Here is a 23,766-nt window from a genome sequence, read left to right as displayed (position 1 = left end):
GGCAACTTCTAAATATTAACCAATTGCAACATTAATATTAATTCTCAAAAAGCAGGTAAAAAAAAAATCCCTACAAATATTATGTCAAAATATGGGAAGATGAAAAATTTATTTTCCTGTATACTTTAAGCAACGCTCAAATAAGTTACTGCTCGGTGATGGGGTTACATGTGGTGGTGGTGGTGAAGCCTGTAGTGTGGCTCTATAATAGCGACAGTAAGTGGCTGCCAGCGTTGGTGTGAGGGTGCGACGTGTCTTGGTGTTCTAAGGACTTGTTCATTCTACAGTATTACACAAAGTCAACCTAACACCTAGTTCTCCTGCTATAGACTGGAAATATCCCACACACATAAATATTGGCAAAATTCAGAATGTGCGACCGCCAATATCGATGAGGTAACTGTGCCTTTATATGGTGATGTTATCTTACAGCTGAGTGAGTAGTAGTAGCAGTTGTTCCATGCACCCGACTAGCCGTACATGTGACAGTCTTGCTATATACAGTAAACACCACATATTTGAAGACGTACTGTACCTGAGGCGATATTTATGGTAATTTCTGATTAACAACCCAATCTCACCAGCCCCTAATGTAACCTAATTTAACCTAACGTGACCTACTTTAACATAACTAAACCCGCGGTGTATGGATGCAGTTGTGGTGTGGAGTGTTAGTGTATGCGGTAATGTTAATATTGTATCAGTGGTAGTGCACCGTGAAGATGATTACACAGTACAGTAGCAATTATATATGCACAACATATATATATATATATAAAACGAAATTCAATATAAGAAATGGAAATTCTTGTCAATAAAAACATATCTAATTTAAAGGTTTATGGTGCCACCTTCATATATGCTGTGATGGGGAATGTCTAAGCTCGCCTGTTGCTGGTAGTCAACACCGAGAGAAGTGTGTTGTGTTACATGAGGGAGAGTGTATCGCGAGTGTTAGACGACTGACAAGCGACGAGTGTTCAGGATACTCAAACTGTTTTTTTTGTATTGAAATTGCACAAAGCCCAAATGAATACAACGCTCCATCCTCTCCTGAGCACTGTTGGTCACCTCCAGTCGAACCCAACTGAGGCTACTTAACTTACAGTAGGGAAAGTGAAGGCGGTCGAGTGCAGTGCCGCACTGCCTCCTTCTGTACCAAATCTTTCGTATATAGTGTACTGTAATTGCACCTCCCCATTTGACGCAGTTTCACCTGGAACGACAGTAGTTAAGGTTTGCCAAAAGGTTAAAAATGACAAGTGTATCTTAGTATCATTTGTGTACCTAACCAAAAGCTTTAAATGATAATTGCAGAAGAGAACGAAATACTGGCGTAATATTCTAGCTGAGGTAAGATAGTAGAACTAAACTATGTCTTACTAATTACATTATCTTGTTAGATATTGTGACTCGGCTCTCGCCACATTGTTAACCAGACGACTCACACAGAATGTGAAGAAACTGGCTAAGAGGCCGGTGTCTTGCATACTGTACAGTAAACCACCAAACAAATGGGACACACTATAACAATTCTTGTGATGAGAAGACTACAGATGTGTTTCATATTACAGAATAACTAGGCAAATTAAAACTGCTCCATTAACAGAAAAAGGGGATTTTGTTCCAGGTAAAACGGGAACCACCGACCCGAACTTTCGTAGAATCCGTGAATTTGGCCAACGGCGCTACGGGTCCACAATGAGGGTCTTTACTTGATATATATACTACTGACTTATCATATTATGAGGGCGAGGTACATGTTTCGACATGTAGTGTTAAGTTGCGGTACACGAAAATTAGCGCAATGATATTCGACTGATTGATTACATTAATACAGTAACGACTTATATCTTATTCACATCGGTATAGTCCCTTACTTTTGTCATCCTTCAGATAATCACCAGTCTTGAACACACGTACACCATGGCGACGTCTTACACACTCCAGGAACCAAAGTCTTTATCCAAGTTGGGGTAAGCTTAGGTGAAGAACGGTTGCTGGGAAAAAGACAGCCAAAGCCGTAAGGATGGACCCACATATGACGAGGGAAGATGCAGATATCCTGGAATTTGGTCCTCACCGGCGACTACGTCAAACTCTGTCCCCCCAAGAAGTGGAGCCAGTCAAGAAGAAAAAACTCGTCAACTTCAAGATCTCTCTTAAGGGACGCTGGAGAAGTGACGATAAGGGCAGCATCGATGAATCTTATTACAGTACAGACAAATCTTATTCTTCATTCCAAATGCACGAGAAACCAAGAAACTCTAAACGCTACGGTGAGAAGACAGGCAACAACGGGAGTATCAGGGACAGCAGACCCTTCGACGAGACGGAATCCATTTCAAACTACGATGATGGAAGGGCAGAGTTCAGAAACTTTAATGAAGGAAAGGACTATATCACAAAGTTTAACGAAGAAAGAGATGACATGAGAAACTTTAACAAGGAAAGAGATGACATGAGAAACTTTAACAAGGAAAGAGATGACATGAGAAACTTTAACAAGGAAAGAGATGACATGAGAAACTTTAACGAAGAAAGGAGCGATATCAGAAACTTAACCGAGAGAAGAGAAGACACCAGAAACGACAATGGAAGAAGAGAAGACTTGAGAAACGTCATAGATGGCAGAGATGTTGGAAACTTTAGAGAGATACCAGACCTCAGGAAAGATGTGAGAACAGTCAAAGAAAAGAGAGAAGATTTCAGAAGGATAAGAATGAGGACAGGAGACGAAAGAAGAGAAGATGATAAAAATGCCAACGTTATGGAAGCTGTAGTTAACAACAGCGTGTCGTCTGGTGTACTGAGCAACAAAAACACCACCACGCAGACAAAGAATTGTCCCAAGTCGATTCTTACTCAAAGGTCGCCAAGTGCCAACCCGAAAAGTGACTCACGGGGAAAACGATCCCTGAAATCTTCCTACACGTCCTGGGATAAGATTAGGACCGTAACTACCAATAATAACGCCAAGACCAACCGCCTCGACAACGTGGTGGAGATGGTAACCACCCTGAAGAAGAGGACGGGTTGCCCAGCGCCGACAATCTGGACCCCGTCAGTACCCCGGTCGATGCCAACTCCTAGACCAGCCAACTTCCAAAACCAGGTTAGTCAGTTCACACAGTCTCTACAGTAGTGTGTTTGTACAGTAAAAACTTAATTTAACGGGATATATGGACAGGAAAATCCGTTATATCGAGGGCCCATTAGATATGAAACCTCAACCTAACAAACAATAAAGACATGAAAGTCCGTTATATCGAGGGCCCATTAAATGTGAAACCTCTACCTAACGTATTATATGGGGAGAGAGGTCCGTTATATGGAGGTTTCAATGTATACAAGAATATAATATTTGTGCTACCCTGTACAGTACTTGCACGATAATCCTGAGAGTGTAAGCATCAAGAGACAAATCCACTTAATATGTTCCCAAGATTCCGACAATTTTCTTTCGGGGTGTTCCTAGACTAACAACTTGAAATTTAAGTAATGGTTCATTATCAACTAATCACCATTTATTATACAATCAAGAAAAATTATTACTTAAAAGTTCATTTTTTTTATATAATCCTGGAGTCACGCTTGCTAATAATGTAATTAGAAATGTCATTACCAGGAGTTTCATTTCTCCCTTAAAAGAACGAATCCCATATGCCATTTACCTTTTAGTATTGCAACCAACTGCATCATCCTCAGGAGGAGCCAGGTCATGGGCACTACGTCATCTCCTTCATCTCGAGGGCGACGTCGCAGACAAGGCAGACAAGGCAGAGGAGGCAGATCTCCCTCCCGTACAAGCAGTCGCAGAGTCACTACGAATGGGAGACCAGAGGCAAGATGTACGTCAACTGGCTCAAGGGTGTCATCACTAACCCCGACCTGCAAGAAGGAATCATCATGAAAGGTCTGGAGATTGCTGGTGAGTCCGGCGTCAGGAATATGTTCAGAAAAATGCAGTAATATTCAATAAAGGTGATTCGTAAAATGGGTTTAACTTTATGATGGTTAGATTAGGCTGGCAGAAAGGACATACAATACATATACTGAACCCCTTTAATCTAAGAATTACTTAAAAGACGTAAAAATAAACACAAAATTTCATCCAGGATAGTGCAGCTATTTGTGAGTCATTCAATGCATACAATAAGCTGAAACATATAGCTACGTAAACTCTCTCAGTCTAAGATTAATAGATAGATATAAGAAATGAAGGCTGGTACTACTGTATATGGCTTCCGTGGCCGCGTTAGTGGTGCTTGGTGTTGGTACGGTAGGGCAAGGAACTATTTATATGGCTTGCCTCTCTCTCTCTCACACACACACACATTTCGGAAACCTTAAAATAAAACAACGATATTACGGGCAGGTGAAATCTGTAGTGACATAACATTCGAGTAGGGAGGGAAAGAGTGTAGGCTACTTTCTGGTCAGTGATTCGAGCTGGCTATAGTGGGTCGACAGCCAGCAGTGTTGTTTTCCAGTTCTTTCTCTACACTCGGGCCTACACAAATCGAACAATGTGTGAACACGATCAATAAATCATTCTTTTATTTAACATACTGTATTTTCTTGTCGATTAATGAAAGTAGATAGCATATACTAACCAAAATTACCGTGGAATGTTATATTAAGTTTGGTTAGCTTTGAATCGTCCGAGTCCTCTTAAAAGTGCAATTGGTCCAGAGAAGTTGTCCCCATTGCTAATAGCTTCATACTCACACATGCCTTGTTCTGACTTCAGCCGTCACTCATTGCTTGTTTGATATTACTGACTCATTCATTCTGTTCGACGCCATCACCTCGCCTTACAAGCTGCAGTTCATCCAGCTTACTCAGTTTCCCAGCTTTCAGCTCATCAATAAGCAGTCGGTAATTTTCTGTATGTATATTTTATTGCCAGATTTTTGGGGGAAAATAATTACATTTTTTTTATAAAAAATACACTAAAGTACATAACTGACAATATGAAGGGCATTCATAACTACATACAGTACATAGGCTCCTCTAGTCGTTAGCATATAAAAACATTACTTTTTTCTTATCCTGTGTTTTGGGTGGTTTTTTTTTGTCGGGCTAGCGCCGGGCGTCGTCGTCACGCACTGTGGAAACTGGGCATGCACGGCTCCTGAATGTACCTGAACCGCTCAGTGTTGGTGTCTTCTGAAGGTCGGTGCCGTCCTCTGGTAGATTTTCGAGTTCTCGGTTTACGGTTTTCGGACTTGCGGCTTAATCTTGAGCTGGACCTGGGGGAGCGTCCGCCAGCTCAAGTAGACACTCAACTGGAGTGCCCCGAGATGCTTATAAACTCAACTAGGTCCCCTTGCCCGTCTGTAGTATAAGCAGGCAAGTTCAGGCGCTCCATCTCAGGTAGCTGAGTGCCGAAGTGCAGGCACCAGTTTGGTGGCCTCCTTGAACATTTTCAACCAACTGACAGTCCTAGCATATCTCGGGACCAGATGGGGTACAGTACTCAGATGGGAAGACTTACCCTGAAGATCGTCACGAGGACGGACCGTCTAGATATCTGAACGACCTTCTTATAAGACCCAATAATTTATTTGCCTGATTTACCTTCTTCTCACAATGGCCGAAACTTCAGCTCATTGTCACATACACACAGGTCCTTCTCACACAGTCTCAAGTACATTTTTCATCCGTTGGGACATATGGTACGCCTCCCGGGTACGCCCCAGGATCCTCTCACCTCGTGACATTGAATCTCAGCATTTTGCCATTCCTGGAGGCCTTTGCAGCTCACAGTCCTTGGTTCTAATGAAATAACTTGGCGTCATGGCTGTATGGAGGGTCAAGTCAGGCATGTCATTTATGAAACAAACAACACAATCATATGAGTACGAAAAAGTTATTAAATCCACAAAAAATCCACCATTATGTTGTCGTGAAACTTGTAAATGGTGTCTGTCGTCTGTTTACAGTGCCTTACCCCATACTGCACATGCGCGAGAAACTACCAGACACGCTGATTGGCGGAGACGGCGAGAGACGTGTGCTGGAGGGAAGTCTGGGCTCTGACTGTGTTCTACATCAAGGTGGGTAGCTAGATCCCACCTCCACCTCTCCCACTATGTTCTTTTGAAACTATATCCCTAGATAGGTTGCCCATATCCAAAGATCACTTCTCCATATTACCTATGTCGCCTTGTCTAGTTTAGTTACCCACATCCACTGTCAGCTTCCCCTTGTCCACTGAGTTACCTTGTCCATAGCAGGATTACCCATATCCATAATTCATGGCCCCTTTGTGCTAGCAGGCGCGTTTCTATTTAAGTACCAGCCTTTCTTAGACATTAGTAGATGTTCCCATATATATATATATATATATATATATATATATATATATATATATATATATATATATATATATATATATATATATATATATATATATATATATATATATATATATATATATATATATATATATATATATATATATATGCAAGTAAATCACTTGTAGGTGCGCATGATCAGGTATATGTGATAACCACAAGGAAAAGAAAAACTTCGTGTTTTCTTTTTCCTTGTGGTTATCATATATATATATATATATATATATATATATATATATATATATATATATATATATATATATATATATATATATATATATATATATACTGTATCACAGGCGTTGATGGGCGTTGTGTGGAGTAGTGGTGTACCAGTAGGTGTTGTTTTGTAGTGTACCTGGATGTGGTACTGATGAGTGTAATGTGTTGCAGGGGTGTACGAAGAGGTAGTGTCATGGGTTCCAGAACTTCTGGTGACCTGCCCGAGCGATCCGTCTCAGTGGGCTCGCTGCTACATTGTCATTGGCTTCAAGACGCTTGACGGGGAACTAAACGAGGCGAGTCTCGTCTGTATGAGCTCTTGTTGCCTGTGTAGGGATGAAATAGTGTGTAGATATTCTTACAAGATGCACTGACGAAGTCAACAACGTTCTTGAGAAAATACCACGCTGCAAAAATTATCATTGGTACCCTGTACATGCCTCAACGAATAGCCTAAAATAGCATTCAATTCGTGCAATAAGTTATGACTAGAAACAAAAATGCTGCAGCTCCCTCGTGAATGTGTGTTGATTTCTTTTAAACAGAAGATGGAGACGCTGTGGAAGGAGTGGACAGGTGCCCTCTACATCTACTGCAACATTGACGACGACCTGGGCCTTAAGAAGCTCGCCTTCTACAGGCGTTTCTCCGCCCACCATTCCACCCTCTTCTCCTACATGCTGGTAGTGGAGGTGGACACCGTCACTCAGGAGAACTCCCTCCACCTCCTCGACTTCACTTACCGCATGCGGATGAAGCACATGACCGGGTTCATCTCCGTGTACCAGGAACACTACCCTGACGGGGCGGTTGATGTTGTACCCGGAGGGTCTCCTGTGCCAAGCACTGCCCAGGCTGCTGCAGCCGCTGCTGCTGCTGGTATCCAAGTGGAAAATACCGTTCTAGATTTAAATAGGATTAGTATATGAAGACATTTTCAATTCACTCGGTGATGTGTGCGTGAAAGATACCGACAAGAGGCAAGTTATAAAGATCTCTTACTCGCCAGGCCCTGTTTGTTTACTTGGTCTCGTTAAGCTTTGTACAGGAGTTTCACCTCACTCACGACCTCTCAATGATGCACGTCTTTATTAAACACTGTCGAGTTATTCTAACTCATCAGGACCTGTCTCTAGAAACTTAGTCGTGCCAACAATATACAGTACTTTAAATTTATTTAGTGTTGCACTACACACGAATCTTTCTGAGGAAGTCACAATCGTCATGTGTCAGACCCAGTCAAACATAATCTATGGGAATTAAAAACTTGCTACTTGTGTTTGGGAACATAGGTCATCAGGCCCATAAAAGCTTATCTCGGCCATTATAAAGCACTCCGGGACCTTTCCCTCGAAATGATAATAAATATGGGCGTGTACGATGTAAATGCCTTGCTTGTAGGATATAAATCCCTTGCCAGCCTAATCAGGATTTTATAAAAAGGAAAGTCAAGAACCATGGGTTTTCAAGGGATAACAAACAACCGTTAAGAGATTGACATCTCTTTACTACGAAAATAATCACAATAATTGGAGTCAAACTATTACTTGAAACAAAATAATCAATACAACAAAGTATAGGTATTTCCTACAGCTGCAGATGAATCTTCCTCCTAACCAACACGGTGGAAAGTTCTGGTAACGCCGTGATCCTCTCTCAGGGGGAAGGTCCAAGGCAGCTTCCTCACTTGGCACCGGCGGGCAATGTCTTGCCACACAGGAGAGACGCCAGGGCAAGGGCGGTGGATAGGGCGTGGAGGAAGTGGCAGTAGCTGGAGTAGGTGACCGGAGTTGAAAGCAGAATAGTGAAGGACTGGGGAATCAACCCACGAGCCCCAGGAACCCCAGATGAGTACACAACCAGAGTTGGAATCGAACAGCGGTGTGAAGGCTGGATCGCGACGAGGCAGCAACTACCTTCTCACCTCTGTCCACCCCCCTAGTGGGGCCGCGAACGAGCGGCGGACAACCAACCAGCCCTTACATACAAGTAAATAAGTCATCAGAACAAGACAACACAGGTATTATTATGACCTTATGTGGTGGCAACACTGTCACCATGACCTTCATTGGTAATACTTGTCACCATGACCACATCTATTCGGAACACTTTCACTATGATCACCGCCATTAAAGTGCAAGTTTCAGTAAAACTCTAAAGGTTCACCATGGTAGGTACTGTTACAATAGATTCTTCAAAGTGGTGGTCCAACATTAACTTTCGGATTTGAGAGCCCAAGAGAATGCCAGCTTTCATTTTTTCATATGTGACTGATGGAGATTCCCTGCTTTTGTACTGGAAACAATCACTTTCCTTATCTCGGGCTTTTACAATTTGTTTCATTAACCCTAATTTAATATGCAGAAGAGGCAACAACACTTTCTTAGGGTCAATCAATGGTTCATGTAGAATAGTTTTGACCCAAGCACAAAAGCCTGCCTAGGTGGCCAGTGTTTTTTGTCCCAATGTTCACGTCTTGCTCTGCTGTCCCACTCACACAATGACTTTGAAATCTCCACAAACCAACCAACCAACCATGATCTTTATAATGAACTTTCTCTAGAAGTATCTACAAATTTTCATTTTTCCCTTAGATAAACAGAGTGAGCCACAGGAATTGATGAAAATATATTTCCATTATGAAGTAAAACTCCTTTGAGACTTATTTTTGAAGATTCAATAAACAACCTTCAATCAGTAGCTGTATAGGAAATGCCAAAATAGTTAATTAAAGCAGACACATTATTACAGTAAACCAAGGAGCCTTCCTCTGAAAAAAAAATAAACTAGTTCTTGTTCACGTTGCCTATACCATGAAAAATATGTCCCTTTGCTCAATAAATTCTTCGATTTCAACCGAGATCCTAAAGATTCAGCAGACTCCTTAGGTAAATTCAAATCCCTAACCAGATCGTTAAGTTCACTCTGGATAAACACCTCCGGTACATCACTAATATCTTCAGGTTGGTAAACATCACTTTGGTTATCTAACGATGAATCACGGTCAGATTTTGATGACACGGACAACGCATCTGGCTGAATGGGAACTGGAACCTCAGGACCATGTGCACTGGTCTCATGGCAGATGGAATGTTGGGATAAATGATTCCTTGTTTATTTTTTGCTTTATATCCCTCTATCTTCACAGAACAAAAATAACAGTCATCACCATAATTTTTAGGCCCCCGCCATACCATAGGAACTCCAAACGGCATAACTTTTTTCTTACCCTATTTCCACGGTCTTAAACCTTCAACACAAGTGTGACATACTTTATGTGGCGCCCATGGTTTATCTGAATCACCTATTTTCACTCCAAAGTAGGCAAAATATGCAATTTTCACGAATGCGGTTATTTCTTGTCGTTGCTTATGCACAACAAAGCACCCACATAGCATAATACGTTTGGATTGTTCAAACATCCACGAGAAGACATAATTACTACAGGAATAGTATCTTAGTAGAGCAAAACAGGGAGATTTAACACTGCAGCTGCTGATGCGACACTGAACAATGGCATTTGCCTCAAGGATTCCATTTGCCAATAAACCTTGCGTGATAGACAAAAACTGATGTCATATCTGAAATCAACATTAAAAACAGGTTAGGGAACACATATTAGTTTGAAAACATCAAAATTCATACAGACCGGAGTATAACTGCGCTTCAACAGCAAAGGTCTTGAAGTACGTAACAAGGTCAGTAATTACACATTTCAAACATTAAAAAAAAAAATTGATAAAACTCGATATCTTCTTGAAAACTGTCACGTGGCTGTGGTGTCCTTCAAATAAGTTACCATTGATCACAACATTTCTCAATACAGTATAATCTATAGTGACCGATCTATGTGCTTAGTTAATTTGAATTTTAATAAAACCTGTTTCAATATATCAATTATACTGCATTATGCAAAAACTAATATTTTAAAAGAAGAGAATCACAAGGAAATATTACACGGCCCCTGAAAGTTGCCGTTTAGCTAAATATCTTTCTCGTCAGAAACGGTCATCCAAACGCTTTTGAATAAATTAATTTAGAAATACATCACTTCAGGACGAAATCGGACAGATTTGTAACAGCTAATCAGCTGTAACTCTTGAGGAGGGGGCAGGGCATCTCTTCTCAGCTGGGGAAACACGCACTAGAGTAATCAACTTGCTCAACTCTGAGTGTAGACGTGTTAACAAATTCATAACGATGATTTTAAAATCCCCGACAAACATCGTCTTAAATGATAAATGCCAGAAATCTATTTGGAAGGCGATTAAAAAGGAAAAAAGACTACCAGGTTTAATGTTAATGAGTATCAATTCACATTCTTTTTGAACGGTCTAAAATTCCATTGAAAGATATATATTTACTCTACTAGTTAATAAATCATAGGCAAATTCTGAACACTTCCTCGGCCCAAAACCTTTGGGCAGTCCCCACGAAACCGAAAATCTGTGAAGAGATTCCGGAGTTTAGATGAAGGAAGACACAATTTGACAGTTACTTCACTAGATATCTTCCACAAAATATTCCCTGACCCAAGGAAATGAGCACTATCCACTATTTCTAACTTTCTGCTACTCTACCCACCATCCCATCTCGGTAAAACAAAATAAGAATACATTATGCATAAAACATGGTTCATGTTACCGTGGATACACGATACAATGTAACAGTCGTTGTAACCAGTTGTATGTTAACGACACGTGGCTTCATTTATTCAAAATTATACATATTTTTGGGGCTAATATACGAGACTTGACCGTCAACGGTTCGGTAATTATGAGGGTGTTTTCAGACAGTTTTGTACGCTGATTACGTTCAGTTCTATTTTTTTTTCTTTTTGTAAATGCTTAGTTTTATGGATATAAGCAAGTTAAGATATAGGTTAGGTTAGGTTAGCACATGATTTCAGCCATTTTTTTCCCAACATAATACAGTATCCTCTAATAAAATCAGTGAAAACTCGGTATTTTTAACTCATTTTCAATGGAAAACAGCAGACGGTCACGATCCGAATATTATTAATATATTTTTTAACAACCTCCACACACCACATCTCGCTGCTAAGTCTCGGGGAGCTACTGTTTTCTATATATTAGCCAAAAATTTTCTTATATAATAAAAAGTCACAAGAAAGTACATATAGTCAAGGTACTGTCCAAAGGAGGTAACACCACTCCTATAATGTTCCTTAGTAACATTTTTGTCTAAATTACGAGCATTTGTTGAAGCTTTTTATGGTATGAAGCGCTGCATTGGCATAAAAGAGTGTAGACATTTTTGTTTCATTGGGATTAGAGCCACAGATACTGAATAAAAAAAATATAATCACTGGGCTCCGCTGAGTTGGGCAAGGTAATATATTTTTATTACTGTCTTTAGATTTTTATCTGACTCCTTTTTGCGATTCCACTTCCCGAACTTAACGCTCATAAGTATTTTATGCTTTACTTACTACGCAATCTTAGCTTACGTGTCAGAAAAATCCTTAAAATTTGATCGTAAAGTAAATTGTATATTTATGCAGATAAGTGCAATTTATTACGTTTCTTACCGTAAACTGGGATCAGAAAAAGGATCTCATAATAACTAGGATTCCATTCACGCTCTGCCTTCTTGTGTTATTTCCATATAGTTTTCGAGATCCGTAGTCCCCACCTGGGAACTACCTATAAATATGCTAGTTATGTTATATGAACATCCATAAACCCTAAATGATATGTTCCAACTTTAAATCTTGCACGTTAGGTAGAAATTTGATAACTTCTAATTTACTGGTTGGTATGGAGATGTTTACCTTAGCAACAGAGTACAACATTGTTTTAAGCCATATCTAAAGGTAGCGACTAGCAATATTTGATGGAAATAGCCTTATTGTATACCTTAAAGGTCGTTCAAAGTCGTCCAATAAACTATGATGGAAAAAAGGCCTAGAATGTTCTCGTTGCTAAGCGTAATATTCCCCACCAACCATAATTTATAGCCTTATATTACTTGATGTTCATTAAAACCTTCAATAAATACATGCACAATAATACAAAGCAACAAGCGATATATATTTAATAACTCTTAATTGGCCATCTTAAAATACATTTATATAAGTATTTTAATTCTAGATAATAGTTCTACACGTAGGCTAAAATGTAATAAAAAATATTGAAGAAATTCAATCATCAATATAAAAAATAATGGAAAAATATTACACATAAAAAATTTATTTTGTTACTATTAATATTACTAATTAAATAATTTATATCCGGCGATTTCTACCTCGGGGATTTTAGCGTGCAACGCTTCAAAGCTCTGTACAAGCTATAGTCCATAGCGATTTATGGAGTCCTTGGCATTGGCAACTTCGGATTCCCTGGCGTCTAGGTATTCCATAAATGCACTTGAGACAAATTTTCGCCAACTAGCCTCAGAAAACCTAATAATATTGTCCCGTCTTGTAGAATCAACAACGTGCATGGAGCACGCCATGTTTATCAATATTGGTGAGAGACGGCGGTCATGATGGCCGTGAACCAGCCCTTATGAGACACGCTGTTTCATTGGTGGCCAGTGCTCTGCCGTGACGTCACTATGTACCGCTTTCTATCCACATTTTCTGAGAATTTTCAAACAAAATTATAAACTAACGTGCAACTTTTGAGACTGGGAACATTCATATTCGTGATTAGCAACATTTGAAGTAGTTCCTTGACGGGTACTACGGAACTGAACGATATGGAGCCTCGGCCCGGGGTCTAACGCTCAAACGGCTCACTTCAAAAAGCTTGTTCTCCGGCATCTTCGTGGTGTTGATTAATATAACCTTTTACTTTTCAATTTTTAATTTCTTTTTACTCTTATTTTTCCGCCCCCTAGGGCTTTAGCGTTATGCTTTTGCAATACATACCAATCGCTCCTGTAGCGATTGAAAACCACTGCACACAAGTGAAAGGAATCCTAGCTTAAAGCCATTACAGATGAACCTTGACATGTTTACTCACCTTATATTGAGCCCACTATCTTGACTTGTATTTAATGAAGTTCCCTTGCTTGAGATCCAACAGAACGAGATAAAATTAATATCAGTTGCACGAAGAAAAATTTCTGTCCAATGGCAGCACTAGGATGGCTGAACAACTGGTGATAGTCACTTTTATCGTCGAACATCGCCTCAGTATCACTATTACCAACATTACCACTACTGGTAACTGAAAAATCAAACCTTTGGTGATCGTTACTGATAACTATCATGCTCACTGTTTTAAAGTTTCCCCAAATATCTTGAATGAAACGTTTGATCACAACTGCGCGTCGTTTAGCCGAGGGACACACACACGTACTGAGGCAGTATCTGATACATTAATAATCATTATGGTCGGAAGCAGTATTGAGGTAGCTAATTATTTTTTCCTTGTGTTGTAAGTGATGCCTAAAAGTTTCGAGGGATGGAACACTACAATCTACAGACAAAAATTAACATGGTGAAGCGTCTTAGTTCAAACAAATGCCATTACTCAAACGCTGCTGGAAATGCAACAATTCTAATGGAGCCCATTTGTCAGATGTAATTTTTTAAGAAATAAACGGATATGTTACAGCAGAATCTCGGATCCCTTTCCTTTCTAAACCATGTGTTATGCATAGTATTTACGGTTTTTTTTTTACAGCACTAACATATAAATGCAAAGCCCAATATTATCCTGCAAAATAATGACGCAATTTTTCAGCGGTTAAGACAATGTCGTTCGATACTTCAGTGTTATCTCCTTATTTTTATTGAAGAGAAAGATTTGAGTTTTTTTTGTTTTTTGATTAAAAGGTATTAGTTGTTGAAGCGTAGTGTAGTTGTACATTTTAACTGGATTCTTTTCATGTGATATACAGGTATTCTTTAGTAAAAATAAGAAGACTCGTAACACAGGAATATAAAGAAAAGGAATATGATGATTTTAAGGATATCTGAACAATAAAGAATATGATGACTGGATCACTCGAGGATGAATTTATATAGACCTTAGTTATTATTGCACTGAAATACATTATAACAACAATATTCTTACTTTTATTACAGATATCCTTGTTTAATTACTAATAGCTGATGTTTCGTGTGTAATAATACTCTTGATAATATTAAATGAAAAGATTAATAGTGAAATGCAGTACAGTTGATTTATAAAAATAATCATATGGCCACTAGTTAATAAGTGAAAATGACAAGTCTAGGAATCAAGAGAAAACATACCATTCAGTTAACTTTTATTTTATAAAGTCGACATGAAATTTGCTTTTATCATTAGCACACTTCTGTACAAAAATTAAGGAAACAGTTATGAAATCTTCTGGTACGCGATCACTGTTGTGAATATAATAAAAATATCAGTGCAAGCAAACATTGAATCTGTATACACTATATCCACAGCCTAATGAAAGGATATAACGAGTATACTGAGCCGGGATGTCTAATGCATCTTTTTCATGTAAGAACTTTTTAGCTGGGCACAGTACTGTATGTCTCTTGCATCATAAGAAAAGTCCAACGAGTTAAAAACAACGGTTCTTAATCAAGCTGAAATCCAGAAACTCCTTGTCCCTAACCACAAAGATCATACAGTAAATGATGTCTTACTGTCCTCGACTACCAAGTCTGCAAATCATATAGAAAACATAAGAGGAGCCGCATATATGTGATGTTGAGAGTACGTATAGGTTATCCTCTCAGAGACTAATATTAATAATAATATTTCGCTTTTAAGTGTTGAAGGTGCCACGCCGTTCATTGTGAGCAGATTGCCAAGACTGACAGTGTGGCCACAACAAAAATATCACATTATTTTTTCCCATGTGTGGTCCTGAAGATCTGAAGCATCTACCACCACCACTGTATATATCTGGTGACTTTGCTTTTAACACATTCTCCAAGATAAACCACGTAGCAACTCCAACTCTTGCACCAATCACTCTGGGTCACTAATGCATCCTGCCATATTATTATACATTCATGTGATCTTAAATACAGTATCTGGGCACCGATATTTTTAAGAATATGCAAGAGTAGTAATTAATGAGTCTGCCCGATAGAATTACTTTATTACTTATTGGGAGATTTGTGGTTTAGGAAATAAGTAAGGAATATTTTTGTTAAGAATATATCAGGATGCATCGTGTACCTCAATCTTGATACATGACCTCTTCCCCAGGAAGCTCGTCAGGTTTATAATATATTAACACAGATACACTCAGATGATGTTATTCCCTGAATATTAACAAGTTTAACAATCTCCTTTACAAATGTGAAAATAAATATTTACACGTTGACAGTAAGAGATAAACATTAATGGCTGCTCAGGACAAATATAAAAATTTCCCTAATAGCTGTGGTGTTTAGACAGGCAATTTTGTCATCACTTGCCACTGTTATTGATTATCATCCCAATCATCTTAACGTGCCTGATGGAAAAAATAGTTTAAGAGTTAATGTTTATCCCTGACAATTTTGCGTAGGGAGAAGCATAGATGTGTAGTAGTAACAGACTAGATTATTTTAAAGCATCCATGTTACAAAAGTATACCAGTTTACCTTGCAACAACCACTGATCATAATATTGTTTGGTAATGTAGTATTGAGTATACATATACTGTTAGACTGTGGCTACTAATATAATATACTGTACATCTAAAAATAAAGAAGCAGTGTTTTGTTTTTTATCTTTTTCCTGGACTGTAAAGTTGTTATCTGAGAAACATTCTGGATTTTGCTGAACATATTACAATAAATTAAGATATCCCATCAGGAGCAGCATCATTACATGGATAATAACTACAACTATAATACCTGTATTTCCAAACTGAAGCAACAGACAGCACAGTCACATGATTCCATAAACTGGTTAGGAAAATACAGATCTTATTCGTGTCAAGACATTTTAACCAAAGTGACTGAGACTGAATGTTTGGATTACAACTAAAATTTAAGAGAATTATGTGTGTATTACATGTCTGCAAGACCTAAATTGAAACGTGAGAAACAGTCGAACCAATTGGCTATACAGGGTATTAATGTTATTTTTAGTTAGACATTGGAATTTGTTATACGTACACAGCCAACAACATGACTCGCACATATGAATATTGCATAATCCTGGATTCCACTCCCATATTTTGTTTCGTTAATTTAGTACTTCTTCAGTATTTTTTTTAAGCCTTTACGATGAAGTGACCAGGACTTTAAAAAAAAATCTTTGAAGAAGTTTCATTGTGACCCTGATTATGGGCCAAATATGCTACTACACCAAACATGTGATTTTAATTGCAGTTTTAGAATTACATAAGTGAAAAACTCCTCAAAAGGTTCGATGTTGTCACGTTTCTATAAGGCACTTCATTTTCCAATTCATGTCTAGCTTTTATTTCAAACTTCATGGAGCACAAAAATATCCTAGAAAAATCTTTCATTCACTGCAAGTGAAATCAATTATAAAAATAAGGCTGGATATATCCCCAAGGGAACTGTACACAGCTGAGCAAGGTCGTGGCGAATTGTAGGCAGGGACAAAATCAGGTCTCTAACTGCATGTGACGTCACTGGCAAATAGGAAACTTAGACACTATCCATCTCCATTATTTTACTGATAATCTATACAAGAATTAGTTAAAGAAGAGACCTGATATTGATTTTGCTGTGGAGGGTAAGTCCTTCCTGGTCCAAGAACACCAAGGAACTTCTTTTTTTCTGTTGAAAATTAAACAATTTTAAAGGCCGTGGACTAGAGAAGATCTTTGGAGAGAATCAACGGGAAAGAGCGATAAAAGTTGGACCTTTCTGGAAGACTATCAGCTTGTCTCAGACTTAGCTGGGTGGAAGGGAAACAGCTCTTAGGCACAGCCGGTGAAGGGCTTGTGATGTGTTGTGAAGTACTGAGGAACAGTGGAAGTGACAAGTTCAAGGTCACACCTGTAAAATACATTTACACCCAGAATGCTGCCAACACACACACACACACCTCCGATACAAGGTGCATCACACTTATGGCTTAATTCAAATATCAAGCCAAGTCACTGATAAAAACCCTCGTTCTTGTAAACCCGAGTACCATAAATAAAACTCGAGGGTAAACAGCCACAATTGTGGGTCCAGTGACGAAAGTATAATCTAAGCTTCTAGGCACTAATCACCGGTACAACATGCCAAGGGAACAGCTTGGATCCGATGATAAAAGTTGTACACAAGTACCCGCTGGAGCTGCCCCGTCCCCGGCTGGCCAGGATGCTATCTGAGGATGATTACCCAAGTGAGGGCATGTCGGGGTAATCACTCGAGATATCGAGAATCGTTTACGTCGGTCGATCGATAATGAATTGGAGGAGCCAGGCTGAGACATCCCTCCTACTGGTGCAAACAGGAACTCGGGGATTAGTTATGAAGAGCAGGCATCCCTTCAGCAGACCTCTTTTACTGTACATGTTAGCATGGATGAGGCTTCCTTTTTTAAAGAATCCCTCCAAAGAATGAAGCTTCTTTATCTTCGGGGGTCCTTCCCAGGAATATTCATAAATTGTGAAACAAGAAAATAGCCAGAAGACCTCCCCAACAGTGTAACTAGCGTAACATGGCACAAAATGTACATTATTCCTGTTATGATTAATAGTTTATGAAGTCTTGGGACCCAATAGTTATGAAGGCATACTAATGTAGAAAGGATAAGACTTCATTATCATGCTGTCAGCTGCAGCCGGTCTGACAAAGACATTTCCTACCATCATTCACAACTGTGAAAGCACAACACTGCCAAAAACTGAGGCGATTATGTGTTTTAAGAATTGCATTTGCCCATCAATTTTTGGTTTTACATTTTGATAATTTAACATTTAACATGGAAAGTAAGAACTTCCACATTAAACTGTGTCGGACAAATTATTAGTAGCGTTTCTCTGTTCCACATACACTTACAGATTAGAAATGTATCAAGACTGCTTAATTTCTCAACAAAAACAAAGGAGCATGACTAGGGAGAGAAGGCCGTGTTCTGGCATTACAAAAGGAAACATACATTACACCTCATATATGTATATATATATATATACCAGGAGCTGCCAAAGCCACTGGGATATATGTGTCGCCTTATTGCCAGGTATTATGATACGATTGACTTAAAAAGGTTCACTTCTAAAACTGACATGGCAATATGAACACGAATTATACAGCCAGCAATTTGGCACCAGGCTGGTGTGTACAGTACTTTATATGTATTATATCTGGAACCTACAAGTCAAATACGGCTATTTGCTGCCTGAGCCTGGGTAGTAGTACATGACTGCAGGTGCCGGCAGTTGCCATCTAGCAGCGTGCATTTCTATCAGCTGGAGTAGGGTCTTGCGAACTGCGGGGACCCGGACAGTAGTGAGGAAGGCATCACGGGCGGCACTCATCACCCGCGCCATTTGGTGAGGCAGCTCAACCTCGATATCCTTCCCTACTCCAGTCAGCACGAAGAATAGGCACTCAGTCTGGCGAGGTGACAACAACATTAATGTGGTCGAAACACTAAATTTAGAAAGACCTACTCAGTAACCTATATATTGCACTCAGTCAAATGAAATAACAGGATCATGTATGGAATAAATATCTTTACACAAACATTACAAGATGCATTCCAAGATATTTATTCAATCTGATGTTTTAAAAGGATAGATGCGGTAAATCGTAATCTTAAAGACAATCTATAACAAACATCGGTCACAAGAGCATTGATTAATATAAGACAACACAGCCACGGAGAAAATCAGATTAAAGTTACCTCAGCCAGACTGTTGACGGCGTTTTCCTTGAGACACACTTGACAGCACTGAGCTAGCAGGGTGAGCAGTAGTAGTCCCGGCGCTGTCTCACTGTTCCTCATTCGCTTCGTCATGAGCTGTACATGTCGCCGCTTGAGCTGTCGAAGGTTTACTGAGTTAGTGGAAAGTTGTCATGAGTTTATTGAGTTAGTGGAACGTTGTCATGAGTTTATTGAGTTAGTGGAGCATTGTCATTAGTTTATTGGGCTAGTGGAGCGTTGTCATGAGTTTATATAGCTCCATTTCTGTATATACCATATTACATAATATCTCCCCAAACATACATAACATTCCATACCTGTGTATACATCTCATTGAGGAAGGTCATGTAGGCGATCCAGCGCGGGTGGGCGGGGACGAAGCCCGGGTAGGGTGCGGGTGGGTTGTTTCGGAGGAGGCGATCACGTTCCTGGAAGTACTCCTGGCACGTGTTGAGCAGCGTCTCCAGGAATGTTTCATTCTTCTCCTTCTGCACGAGTAAATTGTTACATTATTACAAGATACAAGAAACACCTAAATATATCAATACAATATTAAAAGATACAGACCTATATCACAAAGCTACTCTTAAGCAGAGTCTATTTTCAAAATAAAACTTCTGCATTTAAGTTTTAAAAATTTTTGTTTTTATATAAAGTTTCTCTTAATTGTAGTAATATTCTATGTTAAGACTAATATTATCATGGTGAGGAGGGTGTCTTGCCTCAATAATAGCGATACAGAGCCTGGCTGCGGGCTCAGCGTGGCGGGAAGCCTCCACCACCCGCGTGAACACGTGACGCACCACCTCCATCAGCTGCCTCGCACTCACGCTGTTGGGGTCTGTCAATAAATAAGTAATAAGAGATAAATAATTATACTTCACAACATTCATATGCTCAATTTATCAATATGTCCTGCATTTTAGAAGGGCTGTCTCTTCACCAATATTCTTCAGTCTGGGGCTCTGGGAATGCCATAATTTCAGGATCAACATCGGTTCATTACAGAACACCTTAGTTTAAGATAATAAAAACCTTAATCATTCGCTGTTACCTAATAACTGACTTCTCATGTGTAAAGTATGACGTTGTTAAATTTACCAAATATTAATCGCATACACACTATTAACACCCCTCTGTCATGTCTGAGTTTGGTGATGTGAATGAATACAATAACTTTAGTTTATCTAAATTTTGAAATATTAAAACTGCCCTGATCGAGAAAAACTTACCTGGTGGCCTTTACTGTGACCTAACATTCCATCAGAGTATCATTTATTTACTTATAACTACACAGAGCGTGAAAATAAATACCAAAGAAACATAACATCAGTGTAGATCCTCAAAGCACAAGTATTCAAATTATTTATTTCCGAGATAAATAGTAACACGGCCTCCGTATAAGCTTTGAAAAAACATGATATTTACCTAAAAACGGATAAAAAAATTCAATAGAGGATTGTTTTTCATAAATATAACCGAAACGAAAACCCGTATTCGTCAGTGATCTTCCTGGTACGATGACTGGAGGAGTTACAATCATCATGTTAAGGTTGACACACCCTACAGTGACAGTAAGGGCCAATAGCAAGATCAGCCGTGGTGTATACCATGCTGTAGTAGCCCCATGTTTGTTGTGCAAGAAGCGTTTTGGGCTGAAAAAAAAAATTTACAATTCGTTATTGGAACATGGGGAAATTTCGTGGTAGTCGCACCCCCGCCCGATGATCACTACGAGGGAACTATTTTTGAAACCAAAAGAAAGAAAATTGATTTGGATGCACATAAAATGTATAAATCCGCAAAGAAATAATATTTTTTATACGATATACTCCATATAGAACAGCACATGCAGAATTGTATTGTTCTTTTTAAAAGCGGTCCATGTTTGTGTACGAAAAATTCCGCCAGCCTCTACTCGTCTCATCGCCGTTTATATCCTCCAAATTCGCCTAACCATCACAAAAGGTAAGCCTTTAAGATAACTAATACAACTAATTTATGTGTAGAAATGTATAGAAATCAAATTAAGCTAAAAAAAAGTCGTAAATGGTCTATTTGAAGAGTGGTGAGAACAGCTTCCTCTGGGATGGTGAATGACGTCCTTCATCAGAATTAATATCGACCCAATTTTCGTAATGAGGGCAATTAATAACAGTCCAAAACTACCATAATAATTATTTCCTTAGTATAATTACTTATTAGCCGAGATATCATATTTTAATAAGTCCAAATATACCAGGTAACTAGTGCCAGGTACTTCCCAGGCATGTTTCATTTGTGTATCAATTTAACCACAATTTGCTACTAATAAGATAAATTCAGTGACCTAAATTCATGTTTTATTTTTTTATTCCCTTGGTGACTCAATGTATTACAAGAAAGAACTACTTTACGACTTGTTTGGGCCAACAGTTGGAGTGGTGATATTAATTAACTTTGCCATTCACACTGGTAGAATCAAATGTAGATATATTGGCTTTGTATGTCCATGATTTCAACAAAAATTAATAAGTCCTTCTAAAGTAAATGGAACTGATGATATTATCTTTTGGCCATCCAGCGAATTTAATGATTATAAGTTGACCGATTTTTACCAGTTAAGTTAGGTTACCAACCCCCAAGTCTTCCGCCAGTTGGTTCACCTGACTGCACTACGATGACGTAGTAACAACAAACGACAGTCGGGTACCACCATCATGCACCACGGCCCATCTTGAAAAATCACGAAATTTTCACTCCATTGTACTACGACCGCCGGGATACCACAGCGTGGTGTACACCACGGCTGATCTTGCAATTGGCCCTAAGACCTGACCCAGGAGAGGTCACGGACAAGGCACCTGAGTTAACCCTGTGTTATGACCGTGTTACTCAAGAAGCTACACCTGGACAAGCTGTTCAGACCTGACCCAAGAGAGGTCAGTCTCATTGACCCAGAGTTCTCACCGCCAAGCGATTAGCTTAACCCTGCGACATAACCGTGTTACTCAAGAAGCTAACCCTCCAGCCAGTACACCTGTCACCTGACCAGACACACTCAGATTAGTGACGACATCGTCCTGCTGGAAATCGTCAATATATAGGCTCTGCAGCTCCTTCTCATGACAGTCGCATTCGGATTATTTCTGTAATAGGGAGGGAGCCGACAGTTCCTCCCCGGCACCACATCTCCAGCTAGCAGTCTCCCCCAGGAAACATAGTCCAGCTCTCCCTTCAATAGCACCTGCTGGGACTCCCTCAGGTCACACGTGAGTCTTTGTCAGTAGCGATCCAAGGGTGAGTTACTTACGGTGGGAAGTGTATCCATTTCATGTTTGTGTCCGAGAGTCAGTGTCTAGTGACTTCGATATATAGATTAATATTAATGTGTCCATGCCTAAGACTAAATATTCTATCTATACTTTCTACATACAGTAGTTCCCCCCTCATTACACGCCAAACTCCCAGTCATAAATTGATAATGTACCACATTATCTTTCAAGAGGCCTTTTAGCCCGAATTATCAAGTGCCTCGTGTTTACAGCTGACTAACGTTTAATATCTCCTGTAAGAGGTTGCCGTGTTGAGTAAATTATGTGAAAATAAATGAGGGACGGTTTTGAGCAAGGCAAGGTTTAGGAGGGCAATAGGAAGGAACTGGTTCACAAATAGGGTGGTGGACGAGTGGAACAAGCTTAGCAACTTTGTAGTAAGTGCTGGAACGCTGTTAAGTTTTAAAATGAGGCTAGATAGATTCATGGATGATAGAGTGGTAATAACTCTCGACAGGGGCTGCCATGCATAGGCCAACCGGCCTATTGCACTCTTTATTTTCTTATGTTCTTATGTAGTCAAATACATTTTCTTCAACTACACCTAACTAGGCTAAAACACTTGGAAACGAATTATTTGCAAACCATGATGGAAAAAATGAAAATAAATTCATTCTAAACACACTAGATAAACACAACATTGTATACTTAGATTGCAAGTAAGATATATAGTACACGTATTTTTCCCCCCACGTACGTACAAAAACAAAAGTCGTGTCACTGTTTTGTCGGAAGATTAAATATAACTCTTGAAACATTATGAGAGTCCCCCACCACAAGGCAGAGCGCACCAAAAGTTTAGCCCTTCGGCAGATGTTTTCACCAAATTTCACGACACGAGTTTTGTCTTTCATTGTACATACTGAAAGCCTCTCCCTACTATGGTGTTATATGCCCGGCCAGATAGATGCTAGCATGATTCTTAGTATTCAACACCTCATGGGACGTTAGTTTTAGTTCAGCAAGGGGGAACGTTTCTCGTAGCCCAGAATGTCCACTCCAGAAGCTGTGATAACATGTACCATTATACTATAAAACAAGATATAAGCACTTCAATTTTATCAT

At 39.3% G+C, this 23,766-nt stretch overlaps 2 protein-coding genes across 15 annotated transcripts in view; one reads left to right on the top strand and one right to left on the bottom strand.

The window, feature by feature from the left end:
• Nucleotides 1-233: 233 nt before the first annotated feature.
• Nucleotides 234-7,513, top strand: LOC121877758. Its single transcript, XM_042383615.1, has 6 exons — nt 234-396; nt 1,897-3,115; nt 3,709-3,931; nt 5,949-6,062; nt 6,756-6,880; nt 7,130-7,513. Exons 2-6 carry the CDS (start codon nt 2,030-2,032, stop codon nt 7,511-7,513), a joined length of 1,932 nt encoding a protein of 643 aa, XP_042239549.1. The 5' UTR covers nt 234-396; nt 1,897-2,029.
• A 7,303-nt stretch (nt 7,514-14,816) lies between these two features.
• The window catches only part of LOC121877868 (CBP80/20-dependent translation initiation factor-like), a 130,257-nt gene continuing 121,307 nt past the window's right edge, over nt 14,817-23,766 (bottom strand). For all 14 annotated transcript variants that reach the window (XM_042383780.1, XM_042383783.1, XM_042383778.1 and 11 more), the window contains 4 exons: nt 20,110-20,228; nt 19,705-19,875; nt 19,367-19,504; nt 14,817-19,076 (listed from right to left, as the gene is read on the bottom strand). In XM_042383780.1, the coding sequence (XP_042239714.1) occupies nt 18,849-19,076; nt 19,367-19,504; nt 19,705-19,875; nt 20,110-20,228 (656 nt within the window). In that variant the 3' untranslated portion in view covers nt 14,817-18,848. The remainder of the gene's footprint in view (nt 19,077-19,366; nt 19,505-19,704; nt 19,876-20,109; nt 20,229-23,766) is intronic.

This window comes from Homarus americanus, unplaced genomic scaffold (assembly GCF_018991925.1).
Source record: "Homarus americanus isolate GMGI-L3 unplaced genomic scaffold, GMGI_Hamer_2.0 scaffold24523, whole genome shotgun sequence".
Classification (NCBI taxonomy): domain Eukaryota; kingdom Metazoa; phylum Arthropoda; class Malacostraca; order Decapoda; family Nephropidae; genus Homarus; species Homarus americanus.
Note: the sequence above shows the minus strand (reverse complement) of the source record. Positions and strands in the feature narration are given on the sequence as shown.

Bases quoted from the DNA above. Each gene is read 5' to 3' on its own strand.
- LOC121877758 (XM_042383615.1), top strand. From the start codon at position 2,030: ATGGACCCACATATGACGAGGGAAGATGCAGATATCCTGGAATTTGGT. The intron at 3,116-3,708 runs GTTAGTCAGTTC...CATCATCCTCAG, and splicing joins CAGCCAACTTCCAAAACCAG to GAGGAGCCAGGTCATGGGCA. The intron at 6,063-6,755 runs GTGGGTAGCTAG...AATGTGTTGCAG, and splicing joins TGACTGTGTTCTACATCAAG to GGGTGTACGAAGAGGTAGTG.